The 23,594-nt window shown below is 39.9% G+C and overlaps 1 protein-coding gene across 1 annotated transcript; it reads right to left on the bottom strand.

Moving 5' to 3' along the window:
* Positions 1-1,756: 1,756 nt before the first annotated feature.
* On the bottom strand, positions 1,757-23,517 carry LOC108648133. The gene is made up of 9 exons (XM_031905991.1): positions 23,381-23,517; positions 18,043-18,171; positions 13,390-13,551; positions 9,900-10,037; positions 9,703-9,807; positions 8,220-8,336; positions 7,217-7,363; positions 6,215-6,358; positions 1,757-2,713 (listed from the first exon to the last, which is right to left on the bottom strand). Coding segments are annotated over exons 1-9 (1,155 nt in total). The 5' UTR covers positions 23,382-23,517; the 3' UTR covers positions 1,757-2,501.
* Between the last annotated feature and the right edge of the window lie 77 nt (positions 23,518-23,594).

The following is a 23,594-nucleotide window of genomic DNA, read 5'->3' as shown; positions in this document are numbered from 1 at the left end:
TGTAATCATAGCAAAATCCATCAGAAGAGGGTCACATCAGTGGGTCAATGCAGCTCCTGTACATAAGGATTTTTTAAATCAACTTTATAGATATCTGGCCAGTCCTTATCCAAAGATTGGCCTAGCAGACTGGGCCCATACACAGTCCAATCAAGTTCTACCTCAGAATACAAACATAGTACAATAAGAATATAATTTATACAAAATGTAAAAAAAAAAAGCTTACTGATAGCAGGCTGGTGTTCATGGATCCCGGAAAGCAGTATCTCTCATTCATAATTACTTAAATCAGATATCTTGTTGTTATATATTATTGATGTGGTATGGCCCGCCCCGGGGTTCACCCTGGTCGTGGGGCCACTATGTGCCTGGGGGCCACTGGGAATATGAGCTTCTGGGACAGAAAATGCCTTTACCTCCCTGGACGAGGAGATAACAATATGAAAGTTATGAAAGTGATGATATAGCAACAACCTGATGGAGGATCATTCTTCTCTTCTATCATGCAAAGACAGGCATTCTTCTATTATAGCAAACACATTTTATAGAAGGACACAGGCCAAATATTGTGAACAAGTATTACCCCAACTGGTTCTATTGTGATAATCCAGGCACTAAGTCTAAGGGTACTGCTATAGTTATACACAAAAGGTGCACTTTACTCTTAAAGGAACAGTAACATCAAAAAATTAAAGTGTTTTAAAGTAATTAAAATATAAACTGGTGTTTTTGCTACAGAAAAGCTACTATAGTTTATATAAATAAGCTGCTGTGTAGCCATGGGGGCAGCCATTCAAGCTGGAAAAAAGGAGAAAAGGCACAGGTTACATAGCAGATAACTAGTAGATAAGCCCCATGTAATGGGGGTTTATCTGTTATCTGCTAAGTAACCTGTGCCTTTTCTCCTTTGAATGGCTGCCCCCATGGCTACATAGCAGCTTACTTATATAAACTATAGTAGTCTTTCTGAGGCAAACACACCAGTTGTAGCGATGCAGGGCAACAGTACATTATATTGTTATTACTTTTATACACTTTCATTTTTTGGTGTTACTGTTCCTTTAATTGGGATAGGAGTTTTTGTGGATAACAGATTTTGCAACTGTAGGCAGTGAATTTTTTCTCCCATCACTAGCAAAGAGGTTCCAGAATTAGAAGATGAAGATATAGACTAAATACTAAAGTATTATTAATATTGTATATAGCTTTTGGATACTTAATAGTAAAACTAAATTAATTGCATGTCTTTTTGCTCTCTCCAGAAATGTAGTGCTATTTATGGCCTCTCATTAACACTGACAAGCTGCCAGGGGTGTTACTAGCGTGGGCCAGGCCCCCCAGGAAAAAAATCTTCAGAGGGTCCTGACGCACAGAAATCCATACCCCGATTTGCTGCCTACCTACTCCCTGTGTGCCCACTCCCCACCCCTGCTCATGTCCCCCCTTTCCTGCTATAGAGGAGGCAGACTCTGCAGCCTGCCCCCCCCCCCCCGTCCCACATGCCCCCCTGTAAGTCTGCTTTCTCTATAGTTACACTACTGCAAGTTGCCGTAGTGCTTTTTATTTGCCTTTACTATCCCAAGGTTAAGAATGCTCTGCCAGGTAATATTTCCATGCTATGCTAATACCCTAAAGAGGGGCTTGGATGACTTTATGGACAATCATGATATCCAAGGCTTCAGTAATTTCAATATCTATGGTTAAATATATATATTGTGTATCCACAGAAAACACTCACGGCACCAGGTCTGCAAAGTATAATGCTTTATTCCATACCCATATCTACGCATTTTGATTCCCACAGGATCATCATCAGGAAAAAAAAAAAAAATTATATATATATATATATATGCACTGGGGATTATTTGAAGCTAAATTTAATGGATTTCAGCCCAAATGCCTAAAGAAACTATTTAACTTTGTAAGACTGTCCTAAAGGGGCAAGTTGTTTTTTGTTTGTTGTCCAAATTCTTCATTGTATCATACAGTATGACCCAATGTAATCATTTTGTAGTCACATATAATTATTGTTCTTGTAATTTCTGAACAGTAAATTGCTGCCTAATCATCAGGTATATTAGTGCTTCAGTAAGTCACTTTAGAATATATGGGTTATCCATATCCTTATCAATATAAACAGATCATCCTTTTGTCAATCAGAGCATTATAACTTGTTCTATATCTGGTTTCAGATGTATATAGTTGTTAGAAGTATCTGCAAGTTGCATTAGGAATCACCACAAAATAATGGAGTAAAACTCTCCTGTGTGTGATACTGCACGTAGTTTATACAGAATTTCCCAGTCGGCAATCACAACCCAACATTCCCTCAATTACAATAAAACACTCCCTCATGTAGGAAAAATGAAAATGTAAAAACAAAAACAGAGCAAATGCAATGAAACATTTACGTTATTATTCAGTAGAAGAGATGTGCATTTCTATAGAGACAGAAGGACAGAGCTACACATAGAATTCCTATTGTAGGTTAGAGAGATTGTTTACAAGACACCCATTATTATCCTTAGACCTACTAATATAATAACCAGGGAGAAGGGAACATTCAGTCCCATACTGCCGCTGCACGTCATGTCCATTGTTATCGTTTTGAAAGTTTGATTGGTCAAAAACAAAAATTTGTTTCTTGATGATCCAAGTCTGCAGATACTCTCTGTGGTACATCCAGCAAAACAATGAATTTGCCAATCTTTTTCTGTAAGACAAAGAAGTATGCTTCTTATACATACATGCTTATCATACATCCATGTTTTCCAAGCAAAAAACTCTAGCACAGGTAAGGGACCTGTTATCCAGAATGCTTGGGACCTGGGGTATTCCTGATAAGGGATCTTTCTGTAATTTGGACCTCCATAACTTAAGTCTACTAAAAATCACTTAAATATTGAATAAACCCAATAGGCTTGTTTTACCTCCAATAAGGATTAATTATATCTTAGTTGGGATCAAGTACAGGTACTGTTTTATTATTACAGAGAAAAGGGAATCATTTAACCATTAAATAAACCCAATAGGGCTGTTCTGCCCCAATAAGGGGTAATTATATCTTAGTTTGGATCAAGTACAGGTACTGTTTTATTATTACAGAGAAAAGGGAATCATTAACCATTAAATAAACCCAATAGGGCTGTTCTGCCCCAATAAGGGGTAATTATATCTTAGTTGGGATCAAGTACAGGTACTGTTTTATTATTACAGGGAAAAGGGAATCATTTAACCATTAAATAAACTCAATATGATTGTTCTGCCCCAATAAGGGGCAATTATATCTTAGTTGGGATCAAGTACAGGTACTGTTTTATTATTACAGAGAAAAGGGAATCATTTAAACATGAAATAAACCCAGTAGGATTGTTCTGCCCCAATAAGGTGTAATTATATCTTAGTTGGGATCAAGTACAGGTACTGTTTTATTATTACAGAGAAAAGGGAATCATTTAAACATGAAATAAACCCAATAGGATTGTTCTGCCCCAATAAGGGGTAATTATATCTTAGTTGGGATCAAGTACAGGTACTGTTTTATTATTACAGAGAAAATGGAATCATTTAAACATGAAAGACAATGGATCTGTGCAGCAGAAATGTACCAAATCTATAATTGTATCCCACATACCAGAATCCTACAGAACCCAAATCCTGAATTGTTTATTTAGATATGAAGGTAAATAATGCATGTTTGTGAAAAAATGTTGCTGATTTAGGATGCCCCTTGCTTTTTCAGTTTTCCAGTTATTAGTCTACTCAGTAGGATGTGTGTTCTTAGGTGTAATTAATTAATCAAAGGGGTCTTTTTTTATTCTTTTTTGTACAAATATAACCCCTTGGGGTCACACACAGAAGATGCTGTCCAGTGATCAGGCTCTGATCAGCCCCCAGCGATCCTACTGAAGTTTTGTAGGATTATGGGCAGCACTTTGCCAAAGGTCCCTTGGCGCAGTGGTAAGGAATAGGCCTAAAATATCCATGGTTGTTAGTCTGGGAAAACATTGAGATACACTTTGATAAAAAGAGACATAAATAAAACATTGCTTTCTATGTAGTATGGGAGATAGTAAGACTAATTAGAACCCACAGCAAAATTAGTAGCATTTAGACATGGGGAGATTTTCATTGGATTCTTTTGCATATGAATTCAGCCTCAGGCCCTGGGGAGATGGGTCTCTCACATAATGTGACATAATGCTCAAGCTGGGTCACTGGGCATCATTTGCACCCTTGGGGCCCAACATAGCAGGAGCATTTTTTTAACAAAATACTATTCAAAGTACTGTTTCCCCTAACCAGAATGCAGGCTCTTTTAGCAGACAGCTCCAGTAAGGGAAACAATTTCTCAATAGGTGCTCTTTAAAGGAACAGTAACACCAAAAGGTGAAAGCCTATCAAAGTAATTACAATATACTGTACTGTTGACCTGCAGTGGTGCATCTGGTGTGTTTGCCTTAGTAAGACTACTATATATACTATATAAAAAAGCTGCTCTGTAGCCATGGGGGCAGCCATTCAAAGGGCTCAAAGGACTACACAGCAGGGTATTTACATAAACTATAGTAGGGTTTCTGTAGCAAACACCCCAGCTGTACCGGTGCAGGAATTGCTGCCCCCGGGGCTACACAGTGGGGTATTTATTTAAACTATAGTAGGGTTTCTGTAGCAAACACCCCAGCTGTACCAGTGCAGGAATGGCTGCCCCGGGACTACACAGCGGGGTATTTATATAAACTATAGTAGGGTTTCTGTAGCAAACACCCCAGCTGTACCAGTGCAGGAATGGCTGCCCCCGGGGCTACACAGCGGGGTATTTATATAAACTATAGTAGGGTTTCTGTAGCAAACACCCCAGCTGTACCAGTGCAGGAATGGCTGCCCCCGGGGCTACACAGCGGGGTATTTATATAAACTATAGTAGGGTTTCTGTAGTAAACACCCCAGCTGTACCAGTGCAGGAATGGCTGCCCCCGGGGCTACACAGCGGGGTATTTATATAAACTATAGTAGGGTTTCTGTAGCAAACACCCCAGCTGTACCAGTGCAGGAATGGCTGCCCCCGGGGCTACACAGCAAGGTATTTATATAAACTATAGTAGTGTTTCTGTAGCAAACACCCCAGCTGTACCGGTGCAGGAATGGCTGCCCCCGGGGCTACACAGCAGGGTATTTATATAAACTATAGTAGGGTTTCTGTAGCAAACACCCCAGCTGTACCAGTGCAGGAATGGCTGCCCCCGGGGCTACACAGCAGGGTATTTATATAAACTATAGTAGGGTTTCTGTAGCAAACACCCCAGCTGTACCAGTGCAGGAATGGCTGCCCCCGGGGCTACACAGCGGGGTATTTATATAAACTATAGTAGGGTTTCTGTAGCAAACACCCCAGCTGTACCGGTGCAGGAATGGCTGCCCCCGGGGCTACACAGCAGGGTATTTATATAAACTATAGTAGGGTTTCTGTAGCAAACACCCCAGCTGTACCAGCGCGGGAACGGCTGCCCCCGGGGCTACACAGCGGGTGTTTATATAAACTATAGTAGGGTTTCTGTAGCAAACACCCCAGCTGTACCAGTGCAGGAATGGCTGCCCGCGGGGCTACACAGTGGGGTATTTATATAAACAATACCCCAGTTGTACCAGTGCAGGCCAACAGTACATTACTTTAAACACTTTCGTGTTTTGGTGTTACTGTTCCTTTAATGTTTAATGTTCCTTTACTTGCACAGGCTAAAGACAATGGCCCTAGCAACTGATTTCATTTTATAACTGCAAAAATCCAAAAATAGGAAAAAAAGCTCCAGCAGATTAACTGCAAAACATTTATTATGGGTAGTGGTAACACGACATGTTTCGGGTTAATACCCTTTATCAAGTGTACACTTGATAAAGGGTATTAACCCGAAACATGTCGTGTTACCACTACCCATAATAAATGTTTTGCAGTTAATCTGCTGGAGCTTTTTTTCCTATTTTTGGATTTTTGCAGTTGTATTTGGTTGCAGCACAGAGCAACAACTAGGAGCTAAAGCATTTTTCGTAAGTACTTTATACAAAGTTCACCAATAATTTTTCATTTTTGATTTCATTTTATCCCTGGCCCTGTGTGACTTTGAATTAAAATGCAGCACCAACCAAACATCATTGTTCAGCACAGTATATTGTTGGCTGTATGATGTCTTGTATTTTACAACAGCAATGCACATACCATAATATTCATTTTTTACATAGCGGATGCAGCGATTCTCATTCCCAACACATTTCAATGGGTCTTCTTCTGTACATCGTCTGGAATTTGATGCAAAGCATGTTGGACAGGCCAGTCCATTTTCAGTAGCTGTTTGGAGGGGAACTTCAATAAAGTGAGAGAATTTAATTAAAAAAGGAGTATTGTCTTCATTTGCAAAACCCTGCCACCTATTGGCTAAACTGCACAAATACATTTTACAATAACTAAAATCTATGCTGGAGAATAAGAAATCACCCGGGCTTCCCCCTACATATATACACTTTATACAAATAAATAGTTACCAAGCAATGAATTGTTTTTTCTGTGAATAGACTGTCAAATGGAGGGGCATACTGGGTCACTGCAATCTGATTGCATGTTGGGCCTGTAGATCAGAGAGCCAAATAACTGTAGAATTGAAAACCCATCAAGCGATACTGACCTCTCCCTTCTGTAAGCTGCCATTTTGCAATTTGCTAGCCTAAGGCATAATGGGAATTGTAGTTACTCAGCTTGAGAAAATGTACACAAGGAATGACACCAGGGAGTGATAAGCAGAGAGGGATAAGGCTTTATACATACAGTAGCATTGTTGAGTTGTGTTGTGTTCCCTTTGTTTCACTAAGGTAGGGGGGGGATTTATTGTCACTATCATACATCTTTTTATAAACAAAATAACTTAATGACTTATGAAGCACATTTTAAAACACAAAACTTTTCCTAACCACTATACTAATGTGGTCTTTGGGCAAAATGCTCACCAAGTGCCAATATAAGCTATTTAATCACTACCCATAATCCCATGCATCTCCAGTAGCTGGTGCACAAACTACAGTTCCCAGCATGCCTTTTATTAAACAGGGAGGCAGTTGAAAGGAATGTGTAAATATTAATTTAATTTTTTTTAAATAATTTGCAAAGGATGATCATCTCTCCTTGAAGAATTGAATCTGAACACAAGACTGACAGACCGGTACTTACACATGGGGATAGGAGGGAGGCACATACTGGAGTTACAGCAGGTAGTATTGATGGCAAACCGTTTGGTGCTGCTGCTATAAGTACCGACTCGGCTGCACTCTGCAGCTTTTCCACATCTTCTTATAAGTTCAAATGTATTCCTTTTATCTGTAGGATTTATATTGAATTACATTAAAGGAGAAGGAAAGGTAAAAACTAAGTAAGCTTTATCAGAAAGGTCTATGTAAATACAGCCATAAGCACTCACAGAAATGCTGCACTGAGACCTCTATCAAAAGAAACACAGGATTTCTTGTCACTTTTTTGTAAACATGATGTTCCAGTGTCTGACTTCCTCTCTCAGAAACATCCTTAATTCCCAGGGCCAGAGTCTGTGCAGTTCTCTCCTCTCTCCCCTCTCCCCCTCCCACCAGAATGCTAAGAACTTCCTCCCCCTTCCCTTAGGAATGTGTGATCTGAGCTATAACAGCTAGAGACTGCAGGCAGGAAACTACCTAAAATGGCAGCTGCTATCTTCAGCAAAGGGAGAAAACTTCTAAAGCGCTTTACTCATGTATGTTAATGGTTTCTGCAGAATAAATATATTGGTCTAGGTGGCACTAATGTGGCAAATCTATTGGCAGTAAAATACCAAAATGACTCTCTCTGTAATAAAGACTTATATACAGAAAATTTTAGTTTTTATAGATTTTTACTTTTTCAATTATTTATTGTTACATTTTACACAAACTGCATGCATGTCATTTAGGGCACCTCACTTTGGCAGAGTAATAATGTAGCCAGGGACTTAAGGTAAACAACCTCTTTAATTTCTTCCCATGAGATTACATGGCAACACACAAAATCTGTTTCAATCTGATGTAATGCAGTATTTGCTCATCTACCATATTGCTGCACATAAGATGTACAAAACTGTATGCGGGAACGTTGTTGCACACACAACCTGCAAAAAAGTTGAGCACTTGAGCATTATTAACAAATCTGCCATATAATAACAATATACCATTGATGGTCCATAGTTTTTCTGTTAGACACACATCTTCTCCGTTTTCACAGTGCACTGGGTAGATGTAACTTGCATCTGTGACAGAATGGTAAACTGGACAAAGCAGGGAATTTACTGAAATATGAGAAAGTAAAACATATATCAGTGTTAATTTCATACTGTAAGCATTTCAAGAAACTTTTTTAACCTCTTCTGTGAATACTTATAGAACCAATACATAAACATATACAACACATAGATACAGTCATGCTTACCCCATCTACTGTACATTTGGACAGACCCAACACATACACAAAAGCCACAAAGAAATTATTATTGAAAAACCAAACAATCGACACTGCATAGAAATACACACAAATGCTGCTTTGTGCATATCCGTGTCGGAGAGGTATGTCAACCATTAAGGCAAAACTGTGAGCCAATTTAGCTCCATGTTTCCACAAAACTTTATCGTTCCATGAATAGGTGGCAGCTCAAAGAGAAGAGAAGGCCATATTTAACAAAAGCCATCACAATATTTCATGTGCAGGCTGCAATGGTAAATTGCTTTATTTGTGTTTGGTTTGTAGGGACTTCTGCACTTGGCGCTCGCCCCCTGGAAGAGAGGGGCAAACATATTTGTATCTGTGGCTACTGACTGGCTGCATTGGAGGACTTTGTCTTTATTCTGCATTTGTATAATAGGGTGCAGTAGTCTACCCCCAGGTGCCTACTCTTTAAACCCCTGGGTTTAAATTCCATTATAATATTGCCCCCTAGTTTTGCTATAAAAGTAAGGAAATTCCCCACTGAGCCTTCTACTGACCAAAAATCTCATTATAAGTGCAAGAGAAGTGACCAATGAGAATGCTGATTCCCAGCACTGTGTTGGGAATCTCCCTGTTATCTTACATATAGAGATAATTATGTCATTTTTCCCGTCATTATATGGCACAGGAATCAGACATGGGGATAAAGGGACAGACTTGTTCAGTGCTGGGAAACTGTGCTTATTGCTCCCAACTCCAATTGCAGGAACAGAGAACAGGGAGCTGGTTGGGGTAAACAATACCATTTTGTACAAAAAATGTTTCTAACGGGCAATCTGCCCCCAGCAACAAGAGTGAACTCCCAGTGTGGGCGGCCATGTTGTGACACTAACATGCAAATGATACTTAGTGCCCCAGTTTGCTCATTATGTGTATGTGAGAGATCCCCAGCTCTCCAGGGGCTACAGCTACATTAAAATGCAAAATAAACCCCTAAGAAGATTTTTTTTTGCACAAAAAGGTATTGTTTCCCCCAAACAGAGTGTCGAGTCTCTAATAGTCCACGTTTCCAGTGGGGTAATCAATTTTCCACCCATAGGTGCCCTTTCTTAGAAAAACATTCTATTTCACAAACAGACTTTAGTGGAAGAAAAATAAAAGCTTAGAAACATGTTCTACTTTGTTTTGTTCCTAAATTTAAAAATCCACCAGGTTGCATCTACTGTACTTACCCACACTGAGAGGAGAAGCTTTGTCTATTTCTTTAAATTCATAGTGTAAATTACCAAAAAACTGGCAAACACCAGGAGTCCCACAGCCCTTTGATACAAAAGTAGCTAATAAACAAAAAAGACAGAATAAATCATCACTGGTTGGCCCTCTTTAACCCATGCTCTCACTTAGTTAAACCAAAGGGGGATTACTATACTGTGATTAACAGCAATGCACGTTGTCTCATCCCCTGTGCAGGCCATGGAAGCATTAGATGGACAGACAGCCTTTTTGAAATCATTTTTATAACAGGCAGGGCAGAGGACTCCATTCCTGGTGGAATTCTTCGGTTTCACTAAAGATAAATAAAGAGAAAATATAGTTTAAAAAACAAAAAACTTAAAGAAGTCAGCTTTAAGCCAAAAACACGTGTCTACTTATTACTGAGTGTGAATTTTTTCTGCCTTCCAGTCAGTAACAGGGAACATATCTTATTTCAGGCCCTAAACCTGCTAACAATTAAAGGGACACTAAAGCCTAAAAAAGAATATGGCTAGAAATTTTTAGCTATGTGTTTTGAGCTCTTGTACCAGCCCAACATCACCAAAGCACTATAGAAATAAAGCCCCATGCCCCTGAAGATGCCCACAGTAGCTCTCCATCTTTTGCCTTGCCCAACTACTTGCACATGCTCAGTCTGCTATTGACTGATATCAGTGACCTGAGCTTAGAGATCGATAATATTCTTCTTTCCTAACCGGCTTGCTCTAGTCACTGCCTGTTCACTATTAAACATGCATACAAGCCAACCAATCACATTCCTGTCTGGCTGCTCCCTAAAACACTGAAGTCCCAAATTGGTGTTTGTAAAATAATAGAAATTTGTTTTGTTTAGAAAATACAACAGTTATCTTCTAGACTGAGGAAAGTATGTATATTATATGCTATAATCCAATGTGTATAATAGGGCAGCACTAGTTTATATGTACCTGTACCCATGACACACCTGTGTCTCTGTGCCAATGGGATTATTTGGCCAGTATCATTTATGGGAATCCCTCCAGGATTAATTTTTGGATCCCCCTAGTTCTCTTGAAGAAAAAAGTATAGATACAAGAAAATTGAACAATGAGAATTCTGATTAGGTTCCCACCACTGTATGTCAGCCATTTAAATATTATCTTACATAGATAATTACGCAATTTATCCCTTCATTATATGGCACAGGAATCAGACATGGGGATAAAGGGACAGACTTGTTCAGTGCTGGGAAACTGTGCTTATTGCTCCCAACTCCAATTGCAGGAACAGAGAACATGAAGGGAACAGCAACAGTCAGTACTTCTGTACTCCCAGTAATTAATATCACAGTAGAGCAGGTTAAATATGGCCTGAGTAAAATTAGTCCTACAAAAGCTGTAGGTCCGGACAAGATCATTCCAATTGTCCTGAAATCGTGTGCTCCTCAATTATGTGGTGTCCTTCAGTATCTCTTTAGCCTGAGCTTGTCTTTACAGAGGGTTCCTGCACTGTGGAAAACATTGTGTATTGTGCCGGTACCTAAAATACCACGTCCTTGTGCCCAGAATGATTTTAGGCCTGTTGCTTTAACATCGCATATTATGAAGGTGTTTGAGAGACTGATCCTGGATGCATTCCGTCCTTTGGTGAAGTTCTCTCTGGACCTTCTTCAGTTTGCCTATCAGCCGTTCATGGGAGTTGAGGATGCCATAATACACTTGTTACATCGTACTTTCTCTCACCTTGATAAGCCTAGGACCACCGTAAGGATGATGTTCTTTGACTTCTCCAGTGCCTTTAATACCATTCAACTGGCAGTACTGGGTGAGAAATTAAGGAACATAAACATCGATATCCGCTTGGTCTCATGGATTATGGATTATTTGACTTGTCGTCCTCAATATGTCCGACTACAGAACTGTGTGTCTGAGACCCTGATCTGTAGTACGGGAGCTCCCCAGGGGACCGTACTGTCTCCGTTTCTTTTTACTCTTTATACATCCGACTTTAGATATAACTCGGAGTCATGCCATCTGCAGAAGTTTTCTGATGACTCTGTGGTTGTTGGGTGTATAAAGGAGGGCGATACCTCTGAGTACCAATCTGTAGTGGATGACTTTGTTTCTTGGTGTGAGTGTAATTACTTACAACTGAACATCAGTAAAACCAGGGAGATGGTTGTAGATTTTGGGAGAAGCAAGACTCATGTGACTCCTATATCTGTCAAGGGGGAGATAGTGGATATGGTTTCTGATTATAAATATCTGGGAGTCCACTTGGATAATAAACTTGATTGGTCACTTAACACAATGGCACTTTATAAAAAAGGGCAGAGTCGGTTGTATTTTTTGCGGAGGCTCAGGTCCTTTAACGTCTGTAGCACTATGCTACGGATGTTTTATGAAGCCGTTGTGGCGAGTGTCATTTTTTACGCGGTGGTCTGTTGTGGTGGTAATATTAAGGTATCGGACAAGAACAAACTGGATAAGCTTATTAAAAAGGCCGGATCTGTGCTAGGCATGGAGCTTGACTCGGTGGATGCAATAGCTAAGAGAAGGATTTTATGTAAAGTACAATACATTGTGAATAATCCCTCTCACCCGCTATATAGTGTTTTTGCTGAGCAGAAGAGTAGTTTTAGCCAGAGACTGATTACTTTTAGGTGCTCTACAGAGCGACACAGGAGATCTTTTCTCCCTACGGCTATAAAAATTTATAATTCCTTTCTCTCTGTATTTCATGCACATATATAATACCCATAAGTGGTTGTTTGTAGGTTGGTATTTATTGTTTTATGAAGGTTTTTAGGTATTTATTATCTGTGTAATATGTTTTAGGAAGGGTCTTTCTTTCTTATTTTTTTACTATTTGTTATTTATCAGATAATTGGGAGCACCTGTAACCGAGCATAAACAATTTCCCTTTGGGATTAATACAGTTTTTTGAATCTTGAATCTTTTGAATCTTGAAGCCAGATTTACACAGATCAGCTGGGATTCTCATTGGAGGATTATTTTGCATATTTATGCAGCTATTGGCTCTGGAGAGCTGGGAAAAGTTTTATTAAACAATGCAAAAAAACTCTAAAACCCACATTACATTACAAGGCAACACATAGACCATTGCAGTCTGTATATTACAATTCTAATTATTAATCAGTTTTGCTGTATCAGCTTCTATCTCAGATATTATGAGACTTGTGTTGTTTGTTTTGATATTTTACTTTGATCCCTAAGCTTACCCTCCTGACAGCAGCCCAGAGCTCACTGAGCATGTGCAAGCCCTTGGTTTCACAAAGATGGTCTAACAAAGCTACAACATGGCGGCCCCCTGTGGAAAACTTTTAAAGCCTAAATCTTGTGAGCTGATACAGTAAGTTCAGAATGTTTATGTTCTGTATACAAAATACAGCATTTCTAATTATTTTCTATTTTAGACTTTAGTTCTCCTATAAAATAGCCCCACTTAATGATTAATAAAGTAGGCACCTGTGGCACTGCTGGAAGCTGAGGAGCATTTAGAGAACTCTGTTCAGTTGTAATTTATGACACAGACAATTACAAAATTCTACTACAGCTGAAAAACTTTTCTTATCATTTATTATTATACAGATATAAAAGCTTAATATTTTATAGGAGAATCAAGTTCAATGCAGATATTTGTAAGCAAAAACAATGGGTACTTACTGATGCTGGCAATGGCTGGTTCTAGTGGGGTGCAGTTGTCGGTATTACAGCAATAACTTGCTTTCATAATTTCAATTCCTAATGATGTTGCCGTCATAGTCTTATTACAATTCTTGCTTTCCCAGCACCCAGTCTGATAGTGAAACATATTCTCTGAGGGTGCTGTAAAGTACCATAGAAAGTAAATAGTTATGTATTAGACAGTTAGGGACTTTCAATTTCATTCTGTTTAATGGAAGACATATTAATAAGAAAAAACATACCTTTTATTTGTTTCTTAACATTATCTAGTTGTCTATTTTGTGGAAGGAAATAGTAAAAAACTACTGTATCTCCATGGGATAAAACATAAATATTGGAATCTACTCATTAAAGGGACAATAAACCCAACCATAAAGCTGCCCCACTGCGCCCCCTAGTTCTCTATAGAAGTTGATGAAAAACATAATTACACATGGAAAACAATTCACCAATAAGAATTCTAATGACTGAAAACTTAATTAAAGATGCAAGAGAAGTGACCAATGAGAATGCTGATTCCCAGCACTGTGTCAGGCATCTCCCTGTTATCTTACATATAGAGATAATTATTGCATTTTTCCCGTCATTATATGGCACAGGAATCAGACATGGGGATAAAGGGACAGACTTGTTCAGTGCTGGGAAACTGTGCTTATTGCTCCCAACTCCAATTGCAGGAACAGAGAACAGGGAGCCGGATTTACTCACATCAGCTGGGATTCTCATTGGGGGATTTTTTGCCTTTCAATGCTGCCATAGGCACTGGAGAGTCTGAAAAGATTTATTGTGCAATATTGCTTTAAGAATACAACTCTGATGTTACTGAACTACGGCTCCCAGCAAGCCTCAATCTTTATTATATGGTAAATTGTTCTGGGATTTGTAGTCCAGCAACAGCTGAATAAAGTTTGGTTGAGCAGTGCTGTGCAGCAGGGTTTAGTGTCCCTTTAAAGCACATCTCAGTGGAAAATTATTTTCACTCCACTGGTAGTGATGAGCGAATTTTTTCAGCAGAAATGGATTTGCAGCGAATTTCCGCATTTCGCCAATGGCAAATTGTTTCGTGAAACTTCCACAAAAATTCTGGAAAATTTGTTGTGGGTGCAGTTGCATCAAAATAGGCACAGTTGCGTCAAAATAGGTGTGGTAGCTTCAAAATAGGTGAGGCACAACAAAATGGGCACTAAAAAAGGACTCGGACGACAAAAAAGTTTTGCGACAAACACTTTTCGCGGATTTTTTGCCGCAAAATGTGTTTGTCGTGCAAATTTTGGTCGTCAATTTTTTAATTTTCCAGCGAAGTGAAACGGGACAGAATCGCTCATCACTATCCACTGGAAGTGTGGGCTTACAGAGGCTACTTTTTAATTATGGGAAACAAAACCATTTTGTGCAAAAAAGCTCTAATGGGCACTGTGCCCCCAGCAACAGGAGGGAGCTCCCCGTGTGGGCAGCCATGTTGTGGCACTAACATGACAACTAAATGATACTTAGTGCCTCAATTGGCACATTATATACAGGCATGTAAGAAAGCCCCAGCTCTCCAGGCCCAACTGCTACAAAAAAATTTAGGATATCATATACATCCTTCACTATACAAGGTTTAGCTTAGCATTTAAATGTAACTTGTTTACAACAGACTTCCAAATATTACCATACCTCCATCCCCCAAAATATTAGCTTAGAAAGTAATTGCAGCTTTTTCTAACCAAAAAATATTATGAATTCTATCCTTCTACAAACAACTTTCTCTGATGTTGAGTCATCGTCTGTGAGTCCTACCCGAAGGCATGGGCTCCAATGCTCATGTGTCCAAGGCTTTCGCCAATGAACTGCATGTGCGGGCAGATCCACCTTCGCCGAAGCTAGGGCGGGGACCGCCAAGTCTTGGCCTAGGGTCAAGCCCAGAGGACTATGACACCTATCCAGGGTGCACAAATCAAACACAAAAAGGGTGCAGAAGTGTACAGGTGCAATGCCATTAATCACCTTGGTAAGGCTCCAGATGGCACTGGATAGAAAAAAAGGAAAATACCTCCCGCCCGCCTAATGACCGGGGCAAAGGAAGTGAAGCATGATTAGGCAGATGGAGCATGTGCGAAGCCCCCAACAAAAAATAAGCCAGCAGCTCTTCCCTAATGGGAACACAATAAGGATTCAGCTAAAGTCTTGTCCCCATCTCAATGTGCCAGAGTGGGACTTGTGATTGGTTGGCTTGTATGCATGTTTAAAAGTGAACAGGCAGTGAATAGGGCAAGCATATGAAAGAAGAATATTGTGAGTCGATCCCTAAGCTCAGTTCACTGACATCAGCCAAGAGCAGACTGAGCATGTGCAGTAGTTGGGCAAGGCAAAAGATGGAGAGCTACTGTGGGCATCTTCAGAGGCATAGATCTTCATTTCTATAGAGCTTTGGTGATGTTGGGCTGGTACAAGGGCCCAAATCACATAGCTAAACATTTTTAGCCATATTCCTTTTCAAGCTTTAGTTTCCCTTTAACCCAGTGCACCCCTAGCTGTGTGATTTTTCTTTCCACCTTGTAATGATCCAAAATGCATGTTAGTGTTTCCTAACATATACAGTCTATAGAGGGAGAGGAGACCCATACACTTGTACAGGTTTTGGGGGAATTAGGAGGTGTGAAACCATATGCAATACATTATGCACAGTATTTGGGGTAAAAATGCTAAATTGACCTTCATTAAATTGCAAGACTGTAATTTCCCATTTTCTTCTTACACTAATACTTTTTAGCAGAAGCCAAGAAAGATTTGAAATAGAACTGGAACTTGAAATAAACTATAGAAAAGCATCCCCATGTACACTTCTAAACTTACAGCAAAACCAAATAACCTTCCTACTTTGACTAAACATAATTAAATGGGGATTCATACACAGCCTTGGGGGAAGGAAATTCCTCTTTGCAAAGGTTTCTATGTGATACTAATATCTACAGTATTAATGTTTGTATATATAGTTTATGTATGTGAGAGTATAGATAGGTCAGTGTGGGTCTGTATGTGAGTGGATAGATAGGTCAGTGTGGGTCTGTATGTGAGTGGATAGATAGGTCAGTGTGGGTCTGTATGTGAGTGGATAGATAGGTCAGTATGGGACTGTATGTGATTGTACAGATAGGTCAGTGTGGGTCTGTATGTGAGTGTATAGATAGGTCAGTGTGGGTCTGTAAGTGAGTGTATAGATAGGTCAGTGTGGGTCTGTATGTGAGTGGATAGATAGGTCAGTATGGGTTTGTATGTGAGTGGATAGATAGGTCAGTGTGGGTCTGTATGTGAGTGTATAGATAGGTCAGTGTGGGTCTGTATGTGAGTGGATAGATAGGTCAGTATGGGTCTGTATGTGAGTGGATAGATAGGTCAGTATGGGTCTGTATGTGAGTGGATAGATAGGTCAGTATGGGTCTGTATGTGAGTGGATAGATAGGTCAGTATGGGTTTGTATGTGAGTGGATAGATAGGTCAGTATGGGTCTGTATGTGAGTGGATAGATAGGTCAGTGTGGGTCTGTATGTGAGTGGATAGATAGGTCAGTGTGGGTCTGTATGTGAGTGTATAGATAGGTCAGTGTGGGTCTGTATGTGAGTGGATAGATAGGTCAGTATGGGTTTGTATGTGAGTGGATAGATAGGTCAGTATGGGTCTGTATGTGAGTGTATAGATAGGTCAGTGTGGGTCTGTAAGTGAGTGTATAGATAGGTCAGTGTGGGTCTGTATGTGAGTGGATAGATAGGTCAGTATGGGTCTGTATGTGAGTGGATAGATAGGTCAGTGTGGGTCTGTATGTGAGTGGATAGATGGGTCAGTGTGGGTCTGTATGTGAGTGGATAGATAGGTCAGTGTGGGTCTGTATGTGAGTGGATAGATAGGTCAGTATGGGTCTGTATGTGAGTGGATAGATAGGTCAGTATGGGTCTGTATGTGAGTGGATAGATAGGTAAGTGTGGGTCTGTATGTGAGTGGATAGATAGGTCAGTATGGGTCTGTATGTGAGTGGATAGATAGGTCAGTATGGGTCTGTATGTGAGTGGATAGATAGGTCAGTATGGGTCTGTATGTGAGTGGATAGATAGGTCAGTATGGGTCTGTATGTGAGTGTATAGATAGGTCAGTGTGGGTCTGTATGTGAGCGGATACACAGGTCAGTGTGGGTCTGTATGTGAGGGGATAGATAGGTCAGTGTGGGTTTACTTGGAAGGGTTGAACTTGATGGACTCTGGTCTTTTTTTAACCCTATGTAACTGTGTATGTAATATTTTGATTTGCATATGTACCTTGTGATCTTCACATGTCGAATGAACAGTGCATAAATGTTTATGTTCAGTCATTGTCTATTTTAGATTTTAGTTCTCCCTTCAAAGACACGTCATTTCCTTTTTATAAAGAGTGATGGAAAGGCTGCATTGTGTGTGTGAGATACATCCTTTTTATTTCTATATTATCATATTTACCCACAGAGCTTTACAGAATAAGGGAATATAAATACAAGACATAGGAGTCGGCACATACAGACACACTGCTCTTTCTACTACATTGGGGAATTGTCTCTGGTAATTGAGGGGCACTGTATGATATACTGGCACTTATTATAATACTGGAGGGAGAATAACCCACCTTTTTTTTCCACTAAATATAAAGATCCGCAGCTGTCATATTTGCTATCACAAACTTTAGTTTCGCCATTGCAAGTAGAAAAATGGGAATAGCCATTTACATGACATGACTTGCATTCAATTGAAAACACTGCAAGAGAAAGGAATAAAAATGATTAAAACATGGTTATAAAGTTATTAAAATAACAATACACAATTAAAGGACAATGAAAGATTAATATAAATTAACAGTAAGTCTAAAGGCATTCTTTTTAAGTACTTACTGCATATCTAAATTCCCAGATCCCTGCTTGCTTCTCTGAGATATGGTGCTGGCAGCCTACAGCAGTGTGAAGCCTACAGTGACATCACTGAAATCTCTCTCCCCTTCCTGTAGGTGCCAGCGGCAGCCTTCCTATTCTCTGAGCATGTGTGTAACTTGATCCTCTCTCCTGTTCTGAGCTACACATGCCCACCAGCCAATCAGAAGCGGATCTGGCAGAGGGGAGGGGGGGGGGGAGGGAATGAAACACATGTGCAGTATGAAGCAAGGAGGGAAAGAAGGGAGAATACCTTTTTAGAGATGGCTGCCTGTTCTAGAAAATGTGAAGTAAGTGTGACTGAGTAAATATTTGATTAGGTGAGCCAAAAGTGTGGCGTTTTTACTAAACAATAGGAGGACTATTGGGCAGTATGCTTTTTAAATTTTGCCTTGTATTCTCCTTTAAGAATACAACCCTGATGTTGCTGGACTACAGCTCCCAGCATGCCTCAACCTTCTTTATATGTTACATTATTCTGGGATTTGTAGTCCAGCAACAGCTGAGTAATGTTTGGTTGAGCAGCGCTGTGCAGCAGGGTTTCCAACCCCTATAACATAAATTCAAAGAGAAAAGGATAAAGAAAGAACAGAATATATTTTTGGTCAAATATAAAGAAGCTATAAAAAAAATAGTTTGCATCATCAGTGGCGCAATTTTTATGGTACAGCATAAAACAACAGTCATCACACAGCATATAAGGGGTTGTCAATCCAATCATAGCGCTGTACCCCTGCACCCCCTAGTTTTGCTATAGAAGTCATAAAAAAAACGTAATTTTAGATAATTAAATTTCTTTTATGCGGCCACTGGCCCATTTGGGGGAAAGTTTTGGAAAAGTTTTATTGTACAATATTGCTTTAAGGCCCTCTACACCTAGCACCTACCTGAAACTACCTGGAAAAGCTAATACGCCCATAAAAATATCCAATGGGACAAGACAGGGGTGTCCACTCTCCCCCCTCCTAAATTCATTAAGTATAGAGCCATTAGCGGCTAACATAAGATATGACCCCCAAATTAAAGGCATTACTGTAGGAATAGAAGAATTTAAGATTGCATTATATGCAGATGATGTAATTTTGACTATTACCTCTCCATGCACCTCTTTGCCAGCACTTCATTCATTTGCTGGAACAATATGGCCTACTATCATGCTATAAAGTAACATTACCAAGACAGAAGCGTTAACCATACATATGTCTGACTTGATGGCCCAAACCTTCCAAGCTACCAATAAATATAAATGGAAAACAGACCATATCTCATATTTGGGACCGAAAATCACCCCTAAACATGGATATCTATTCGCCCAGAACTTTACCCCACTGGCTAAAACAGTTAAGATAACCTCCGAAAATGGGACACATTAAATATATCCTGGTTTGGCAAAATAGCCTCAATCAAAATGAACATACTTCTTATATCTTTTTGAGACCCTGCCTATAGAAATCTCACTAGGGTTCTTCAAAGAAATGCAAACTGCCTTTAATGATTTTGTATGGGGCCATAAATACCATAGGATCAGTGAAAAGGTACTCAATACGTCAAATACCCAAGGGGGTCTAGGGCTCCCAACCCTTCAAAGGAATTATGAAGCAGCGCATATCCGACAAATTCTAGCTTGGTCGTGCTGGTCCCCTGTAATGGCATGGGTGAAAATGGAGAGCACTCAGTTTAACCCATACCATCCTAATGCATGGTTTTGGGCACATCAAACCCACACGCTACCTAATGTTAACATGCTAAAAATAACCGCATTTACACTGAAAGTGTAGAAAAAGGTACAAGCTAAGCTTGTACCACCCCCCGACCGCTGTTCTAGGCAATCCTTTGTTTCAACCCATAGCTACAGCCTTACCCACCCAACCTAGAGAGAGAATCTCCTTATTTATGGTCAAGGACCTACTGTACTCAATCCCAACCTCACATCCATCTTACCCTTTGATGCTCTTCAGCAAAAAATCCCAAACTTCCATTGGAACATATACTTTCAGCATTTCTTAGAACCATTTATTAAATATTTTAAAGATAATCTGCCTACACAATTTGAATCTCTGGCATACAGGGGTCCCCACCCAAAAGGGTTTGATATCTAGAATACATGCTCTGATTAATTACCCATTTCTCGAACAAGGATATAAACATCCCTATATGCTGAAATGGGAAAAGGTGATAGGATTAAAAATCACAATGGAGGATTGTGAAAAAAAAAGTGTGACATGCACTAAACAAAAAGAGAATTTGTATAAAATATTAATGTTTTGGTACCTCACCCCGGTGAGGCCGAACAGAATCTACCCTGCATTCCCACAGACATGGTGGAGGTGTGGTGGAGCTCCAGGAGATGTACCATATATATTTTGGTCTTGCCCTTCCCTACAATCTCTCTGGGATAAAACCCAAGATCTCTTGACATGCCTTATGCATCAAACAATCCAGAAGGATATAGCTACATTTCTATTGGGTAAACCTATAACCGGACTCACTAGATCACAACAGAAATTTGCCAACCATATACTAACCGCAGTCTGCATCTCCATAGCATCCAAATGGAAAACACCAACCCTACCAACTTAGGAAGAACTGTACCAAAGGATTGAAAGTAACAGAAACTTTGAATATAGGATTGCCCACCTTCATAACAAGACCCCGGCATACCTAAAGGTCTGGACTACATGGGAGCTTCGCTCACTTATACAAGGAGAATGAGGACATATAACAACAACAATAAGTAAGAACAATAATTATTATTGCTTTAAAGAATAAGTAAACCTTTTTTTTCTATGAGTAAAATTACTCTAAACGGCCTCCAGAATTACCAACCTTTGTCCCAGCATTCTGTCTGACCTGGTTCCTCAGTCAGAAGGTGTTCTTTTTCTCTGCTTCCTTGTGCAGAGTGAAGCCCCGCCCCCACTTCCTGTTCAGGTCCCTCATAAAAATAAAAAAAACCTGCTAATGCACAGACTGGCTCCTGCTGCCTCCAGGCATGCTCAGAAGGCTCTCCACTCTGACAACCTAGTCAAATTGAAGAGAGAACTGAACAGGAAGTGGGGGCGGGGCTTCACTCTGCACAAGGAAGCAAAGAAAAAGAACACCTTCTGACTGAGGAAACCAGGCCAGAGAGAATGCTGGGACAAAGGTAGGTAATTCTGGAGGCTGGTTAGAGTTATTTCACTCATAGGAAAAAAAAACGATTTACTTATTCTTTAAGATAACCGAAACCAGCAGAGCTCAGGTTTATTATGAGTAGTATATTTACTATGTTCACTTTTATGTTTTGTATCAATGTCTACTTAAAAAAATAAAAAAACAATAAAAATGTTACAAAAAATTAGTTCAAAATTTCTGCTTTTTCCCTGTTCTCATCAACCAACTTACCCCCCCCCCCCCCCCCGTGATAATAAGGCTCCCACCCCTTCTTGCTTCATTTTTTTTACTATTCACATAATTAAAAAATAATTCTGATTATTTTTACTCCTAGCTGCAAAATCCCAAAATTACCCATTTCTCGAACAAGGATATAAACACCCCTATATGCTGAAATGGGAAAAGGTGATAGGATTAGAAATCACAATGGAGGGGAAATGCAAAAACAAGTGTGACATGCACTAAACAAAAAGAGAATTTGTATAAAATATTAATGTTCTGGTACCTCAAAAATCGAGCATTTTAGTTACTCCTTTATAGAGCTGTCTCTGCAGCATTATCTCAAAGGAGACCATATTGTGATCACTGGTACCTAAATGCCCCCCCCACACACAAATGTTAGAGTCATTCCTAGTAGGTTCTTGAACCGCCTGAAATAAAAAGTTGCCATTTAGCCTATTTACAAACCTACTAGCTTTTCTGACTCAGCCGCCCCATTACTCCAGTCAGTGTCCGGATAGATAATGTTTATCTTGTCTGTTCCCATTGTCACTTACCTGTTGCAGTAACAGCACAGATAATGCAGACTCCGCTAAGGAATCCTCTCATGGCGTAATGGAGAAAGCTGCTTAAGCAATTCCTTTGAATTTTTATAAAGAATAAAAAAGCTGTCTCTGTGCCAAGGACCAGGTGTGACCACCTTCTGAACTTGAAAACAGGCAGGTACCAGGGGAGAGCTGGGTGTTTTGTAAGGAACTGTAATTAAAATGTACAAACGCTGAGTAAATATGAGATGGCTGAGAGGACGGTGTGTGCACCGCTATCTATGCATTTTATGATTTGCCTTATTTTCTTTTGCTGCTATGCTGGCCCACCTGGGGCTCCCTGGAGCTGTTTGTTGAATAATATGAATAATATAGAATGCAATAGGTGTGAATAACATATGTAGAGGATTCTTCCTCCAATTCAGCATGAATTCCTTTTAAAGCGGAACTAAAGTGTGAAATAGAATGTTGCTAGAAGTGCTGTATTTTGTATACTGAATATGAACAAAATAAACTTACTGCACCAGTCCAGAGGACACGCAGCCTAATAAAAGTAATGATTATACCATTAAGGCTAACCAGAAACTGTGTCTTTATTTCCTTTGCTTGTGAAATCATTTAACCTGGTCACAGGAAGGGGGTTAATCCAATTGGCTGGGGAGGAGGGACAAGGGGCTTGGTGGGAGCCACAGGGTATATCTGGAAAAGAAGGACACAAAGTTTTGTCCAATCAAGAGTGTCCAGTAGGTCACCAGAAGGTATAAAACAGTCAACATGTTGCTCACCAACTTATTCGATGTTGCTCCCAGTGACCTCAAAGCAGGTATTTATTTTTAAATTTTGGCATAAAGCTTTAGTTGCATAAGTGGACTGCCAAACAGAGACTCCTGTACCAAATAGAAAGGCAATCAGCACTGTACGTGGTTTTTCTATGAGTATAAGTCCAAACAGGTGATTAAATTGCTTCCAGCTCCCTTCCTTTCACCCTCTTATTAGGCTTAATAATAACAAAACAGCAACTATGAGGAAGGTCATTAAAAAAAAGCAGTTTATAATGGGAGCCCCTGTTGTTTTTGCCAGCCATAGAGAGAGAGAGAGAGACCCAGAGTAAGTAACCAGCACTTACTGTTGTGTTCAGACTACAAAAAAAGGCAGTCTACTAGGTTGCTGGTGATTGCTAATTCCTCTGTGTGAGTCTCCGTGTGTCCCGTGGTGAGGGCAGGTGTTGCTCGAGTGCCTGCTACATGGGAGCAGCTGCCTATTCCAAAGGGGTAGGTACTCTGGGGCAGGTAGCGCTACCTGGGGGACTTAAGAGCTCTTGGGGAAGGGACTGAACTGAG

This window comes from Xenopus tropicalis, chromosome 7, assembly GCF_000004195.4.
Source record: "Xenopus tropicalis strain Nigerian chromosome 7, UCB_Xtro_10.0, whole genome shotgun sequence".
Taxonomy (NCBI): Eukaryota; Metazoa; Chordata; class Amphibia; order Anura; family Pipidae; genus Xenopus; species Xenopus tropicalis.
This window is presented reverse-complemented; position numbering and strand designations above follow the sequence as displayed.